Source organism: Mesitornis unicolor, unplaced genomic scaffold, assembly GCF_000695765.1.
Source record: "Mesitornis unicolor isolate BGI_N332 unplaced genomic scaffold, ASM69576v1 scaffold38128, whole genome shotgun sequence".
Lineage (NCBI taxonomy): Eukaryota > Metazoa > Chordata > Aves > Mesitornithiformes > Mesitornithidae > Mesitornis > Mesitornis unicolor.
The window spans coordinates 1-6,028 of NW_010201846.1; the positions used below are offsets into that span (position 1 = coordinate 1).

The 6,028-nt window shown below is 61.9% G+C and overlaps 1 protein-coding gene across 1 annotated transcript; it reads left to right on the forward strand.

Moving 5' to 3' along the window:
* Window positions 1-5: 5 nt before the first annotated feature.
* On the forward strand, window positions 6-5,481 carry GPR37L1 (G protein-coupled receptor 37 like 1; the record flags this gene model as incomplete). Its single annotated transcript, XM_010190226.1, has 2 exons — window positions 6-431; window positions 4,185-5,481. Coding segments are annotated over 2 exons (1,239 nt in total), but the record flags the coding sequence as incomplete, so codon positions are not given.
* Between the last annotated feature and the right edge of the window lie 547 nt (window positions 5,482-6,028).

Consider the following 6,028-nt stretch of genomic DNA (forward strand, 5'->3'; position numbering starts at 1 on the left):
CCCTCAACGCCGGCAGCCTGCACCCCACCAAGGCCCTGCTGCCATCCAGCACGGACCCCTCTGAGCAGGAACCAGGGGTTCCCACAGGCGGGCAGGGGTCAGAGCCCCGAGCCAACCTCACCACCGTGTCCGACAAGCGACTGCAAATCCAGAACCCCTTGTACCCGGTGACGGAGAACTCCTACAGCGCCTACGCCGTGATGTTCCTGTCCCTCATCGTGTTCGCAGTGGGCATCATCGGAAACCTCTCTGTGATGTGCATCGTGTGGCACAACTACTACATGAAGAGCGCCTGGAACTCCATCCTGGCCAGTCTGGCTTTCTGGGACTTCCTCATCCTCTTCTTCTGCCTGCCTGTGGTCATCTTCAACGAGATCACCAAGAAGCGGCTGCTTGGGGATGTGTCCTGTCGTATCGTGCCCTTCATGGAGGTAAGGGGCTGTGCAGGGCCCTGAGGGCTCCAGGACTTAACTCCTCTCTTCCCTCTTGCTCTGAGGGCAGCCATGCTGCTCACGGCCTGGGGCTCCAGAGACCCCAATCGTGGGGCACAGCAAGGAGCCGACAGACCATCCCAATACTGATCTTCACTTTGCCTCTGCCCTGAGCCGTTCCTAAGGCTCTGCAGCCAGCACCAACAGTGCCAAGGCTGGGAAGAGCCCATGAAGCCCTCCTTTGTCCATGGGGACATTTGTCCATGGAGTCCCTCTGTCTGTCCCTGTCCCCTCCCGACACCCCCAGCCTGTGGGTCCAGCCCCACAATGTGCTGGCCCAGCACTGGCCATGGTGGTGCTGAGGATGACTCCAGGGCAGGGGGCTGCAGGCGGGACAGTGCTGGGCAGTGCCAGGGTGGCAGAGCCTGGGAATCAGGTCTGGGAACCTGAGATCTTTGCTTGTCCTCAAGCCTCACGCGTGATGGGCTGGCAATGTTTGGGGTGAGCTGGGGACCCACTACAGAGACTGTGGGGACAGGGGAAGGCGGAATGAGCAAAAATGCCCCACATGGCATGATTTTGCATGGTCTTGCTCTTGTGTTGAAAACAAACCCTTGCTGTGGGGCATCTCCCATCCTGCAGGGATGCGTGGGATCGGGCTGCTCCCCTCTGTGCCTACTCAGGCAGACAGACCCAGCCTGTGTGTGGTGGCTGGGGCTCCAAGCCTGGTTTGTCAAAGGGTGCAAACACAAGCTCTCAGCTGCACGAGAGGCAGCGTCAGGCCCTGGACACCCTCCCAAGGCTCGGTCAGACCAGACAGGGTTCAAAACCTGCCTGTCCCATTGAGCTGCTGTGGTCAGTGCCCCAAACAGGACATAAGAAAACCAGCCGAAAGCTGAGGCCATGGCTTGTGCTAGGGAGCCCAGGGACTGCTGCCTTCGATCTCCCCAAACCAGTGTGGGAGCACTGACACCCCTTGGCACCCATGCCCAGGTCAGCCCTGCCCTCCCAGGGCTGCCACCACACTGAGCTGGGGCCTGGGCTTCTGTCTTCACCAGCCCTGTCTGTGCCCATCACCAGGACTCAAGCCTGCTCAAAGGAACATCAGCTGGAGTGGATAGGAACCAGGCCTTGACACTCGGATGTTGAAAGCTCATGGCTATGGGGAACTCAGCCATTGCAAGCAAAGAAATGGCCCTGAGACACGTCCCATCCCATCCCAGTCACCTCCGCAACATCCCCCTGCCTGGTCCAGCATCTGCTGGAGAGAGGGACCCACAGGGCTCTGGGGTGCAGGACCTGGCTGCACCCCCCTTCCCAAGTGGCTGCGTTGTCCTCTCCTGCTGCACCCCACAGCAGCTGCAGTTTGGGGTGACTCCAGCACGGGCTGGGGGGGGGGGTAGATGTGGGCCTAGCTGGGCTGGGGCTCCACCACGGGGTGGGGGGGGGGGTAGATGTGGGCCTAGATGGGCTGGCACAGCCCCCACTGCCAGGGCTGTGGGGTGGGCAGGTCTGAGGCCAGCACTGCCACCACAGTCCCACTCTGTCCTGCTGCTCCATGTCCTGCTGGCCCCGTGACAGTCAGCTCCCGTGTCACTGCCTTCGCACAGTCTGCAGAGGCACGGGGATCCCTCCACGTTCATGGTCAACTTGGCCATGCGCACCCTAGCAGGGGACCTCACCAATGCCAGTGGGTTCTTTGGGCACAGGTTAGGGGTGATGGACCCCCACCCTGGGTGTGCTGCCAGGCACAGCCCTAAACCTGCACGTTACAGCCTGGCACCGCAGCGTGGGGTTTGCTAGAGGAGATGTGCCCCTTGCCAAATGAAGAGTTTGCCCTGTCCCTATCCCCCACCTCAGGCACCTGGTGTTGCACCCAGGTGGAAGGAGGGCTTGCAGAGGGGCAGGAATATGGACCTGTGTTTGCCCAGGCAGGCAGGATTAGCACCGTGGAAAGGATGGGAAGGAAAGGGTGGTGTCCCCAAACCAGACCCCTTCCTGAGGAGGATCTGCCATGGCCCGTCTCTGAGCTGCTCATGGGCTCCTTGGCCATGTCCCTGTGGGAGAGCCCTGGGGGGTGGCACCTCTGGGTGACTCAGCAGCACCAGGGTGTCCCGGGTACAGCTCGGCCCCCGAAGGACGCAGGGTGGGTGATGGGATGTCGGGGCATGGCACAGCCTGGGCAGGCATCATCCAGGGGGTCCACCCTTGATCTACCACCGCAGCTGCCAACCCTGCCCAATCTGGGTCCCAACACAAGAGCAGAATTGGGCTTTGGGGCTTCTCTGTTCGCCTGGCACTAAGCACCAGGGACCCTGCAGCATGGGTGGGAGGGCACGGCCAGGCCATGAGAGGGGAATCAGTCTGAGTCCAGTGTTAATGGCCAGCCTTTCCGTACAGGACTGGGCAAGCGTTTCAGGATGAACTCTGTAAGGAGCAAATCTTCTGTCCTCTGCTTTGTAGCTGCTCAGATGCTCTGGGGGGTGGGCATCAAGCCAGGTTTTTTGGAGCAGAGCTGCCCACATGGGCTCCTGGTGACAGGCGGTGTGCAGGGAATGTGCCTGCGGTCACCGGTGGCACCAGCTCATCCCTGCCAGGGCACTGGGGAGGGATGCTCAGCCATGGCTGCATTACCTGCCAGGACCAAGGGGACCAGGAGAGGTGGTCAAGCCTGTGGGAGGGCACGGGGGAGAGGAGAGGCAGCAGCACAGCAGCGCTGTGGGGCAAGTGCTCTGTGGGGCAGAGCAAGGGATGCTCAGGGTGGCTCTGGACATCAGGCAGAGGAGCTGGGACACGAGCAGTGCTGTTGGGCTGCAGGGTGGTGACGCTGGGCTGGTCCCCTTGTGCTGGGTGCCTGGCATCAGTGTCGGTCGTGAGCTGCTGAAGGGGCCAACCCAGGACCACTGGAAAAGGCTGGGGTGTGGGAACCAGACTTGTTTCGGGTGCCACCATCATGCAGAGCCCTGGGAGGTTTCCTGAGAGCCTGGAAGGTCCTTCAGCACAGGGTGACCTTTGATGGCTTCATGGGGCCAGGAAGGGCCACGGGGCCGGGGGCCACCAGCATGTGACTCTGCTGCTTTCCTGGCCCAGGGCTGTGGGACTTGGCTCCGCAAGTGCTGATTGTGACCCTCGGTGTCTTGCCAGCCCTCCCAGAGCCACCGCGATTCCTCTGCCCCCGTTGGCCTCTTCCCTTTGGCAAACGGGATGTTTTTCCTGCCATTCTCAATGCAGCGGAAATTGCCCCAAGCTGGTTCGTGACAATGACGCCTTCAGCTCCTTCGGGCTGTCTGGGAAGGGGGCGGCAGCTCTGCAGAGCAGGGCAGGTTCAAGCCAGCCTGGGGTGGCTGCGGGGCCTTGGGAAGGTGCTGCTGGGAGTGATCGTCCCTGCTTTTCCTCTCCAAGAGCCATCCAGAACAGAGGAAGAGCTGGAGGGACGACCCCGCTATTACCACCGTGGCTGGATGGACAGACGGACATCCAGCAAAGCTGTGCCCTTCTGCAGCAAAGGGAGCTGGGCAGCGACAAACAGGTCAAGGGACATTTTTCTCCCCTGCCCTTTCAGGAGTCACTGAAAAGGGGCTCTCACCTTGTGACGAAGCCCAGGTCACAGCCTGTGACCCCTCTACAACCTTGGAAGGGTCTTAGGCTGTGGTCTTGGGCAGCCAAGGGTTCACCACCAGCCTGGTAATGCCAAGCCCCCCCCCATGACGTCCCCGCAGTAACACCCACTTGTTCTGTGTCCCCCCTCACCAGGTGTCGTCACTGGGAGTCACCACCTTCAGTCTCTGCGCCCTGGGCATCGACAGGTTCCACGCGGCCACCAGCCCTCAGGCCAGCACCCGGCCCATCGAGCAGTGCCAGTCCATCATCGCCAAGCTGGCCGTCATCTGGGTGGGCTCCATGACGCTGTCGGTGCCCGAGATCCTGCTGTGGCAGCTGGCGCAGGACACGTCGCCCGTGTCCGGCATGGTGACGGAGTACTGCACCATGAAGCCCTCGTCCAACCTGCCCGAGTCCGTCTACTCGCTGGTGCTCACCTACCAAAACGCTCGGATGTGGTGGTATTTTGGTTGCTACTTCTGCTTGCCCATCCTCTTCACCGTGAGCTGCCAGCTGGTGACCCGCAGGATCAGCGGCACCGAGAAGAAGACCGAGTGCCGAGGGACCAAGCACAGTCAGTGCGAGGGCCACTTGAACTGCACCATCATCGGGCTGACCATCATCTACGGGCTCTGCACCACCCCTGAGAACGTCTGCAACATCGTGGTGGCCTACATGTCCCCTGACATGTCCAAGCAGACCTTGGACCTGCTCAACCTCATCAACCAGTTCTTCCTGTTCTTCAAGTGCTCAGTGACGCCCGTCCTGCTCCTGTGCCTCTGCAGACCCCTGGGCCAGGCCTTCATGGACTGCTGCTGCTGCTGCTGCGAGGGCTGCGGCCCCGACACGGCCTCCAGCGAGGGCAGCGCAGACAGCAAGCTCAAAACAGAGATGTCCTCCTCCATCTTCTTCGACAAGCCCCGGGAGTCCCCGCCACCCCTCCTGGCCCTCGGCACCCCTTGCTAAGTGCCACTGAGCCGTAGAGATCTTTCCACCACCTCCTCCCAAGACCAAACGTTGTTCTGCTGTTAGTGCCTGTGTCTGGACGTGGAGCAAGCAGAAGAGACAGCTCAGGGGGCTGTGCCACGGGCTTCAAACCCCACAGTGGGCAAGCGGGGCTTGAATCCCCAGTCCCTGTGGCTGCACTGGTGGCCTCCTTGCCTCTGCCCGAAAGCTGGCAGGAACAGCAGCACCCCCCATCCCGGCAGCCTGGCCAGGTCCAGGGGTCGCTGCTCTGGAGATGGAGTCGTGCCAGAAAGGTCCCATCTGAAACTACGGAGGGTTCCCATGGCGGCTTGCAGAGGACACAGCAAACACAAACTGCCCTCGTCCTGACCTGTCCCCTCCCCTCCTGTCAGCCCCCTCCACAGTAGGAGAAGGTCCCAGTGGTGATATCCCACCGGATCCAAGCAGTGCCCTGTAAGAGCTCAATAAACCAGTAACCTAGAGCGCGTCACGCCTGCAGCCGTCCGGCACCGCCAAGCAGCCACGGGGAGCCAGCACTCAGGGATGGCTCTTCCCTAAAACCGGGGGGCTGCGGGGTGGTAGGGGCGGTGGGGGGGTGGGAGGGGCGAACGCCAGCCGTGCCAGGCCAGGCAGCACCTACGGGAAATGGGGAAAAGCCCCCAGCCCCTCTGCCCCCTCCCTCTGGGGTGATGCTGAGTGAGCTGCTGGGAGGGTCCCCTCCAGAGCACTGGGCTGGGGGTGGTTTGTAGGACCCAACCTGGTCCCAGTAAGGCCCAGCCAGCCCAGCACTGGGCTGAGGTGCCCCGCAGCCCAGTCCTCACCTGCATCATGCAGGACCAAGATGCTGTGCAGTGCTGCCATGCAGTGCTGGGAGGGGGCCATGTGGGACCATCACCCACAGCACCCCTCTGCGAGCTGATGGAGTGAGAGCAGCTCATCCACACAGCCCCGTGCAGGGCTCCTGGCCTTCATCCCCCCACCCATTACCACGACAAAATTGCCCCAAGGTGATGGTTTCAGGGTGTCAGTGT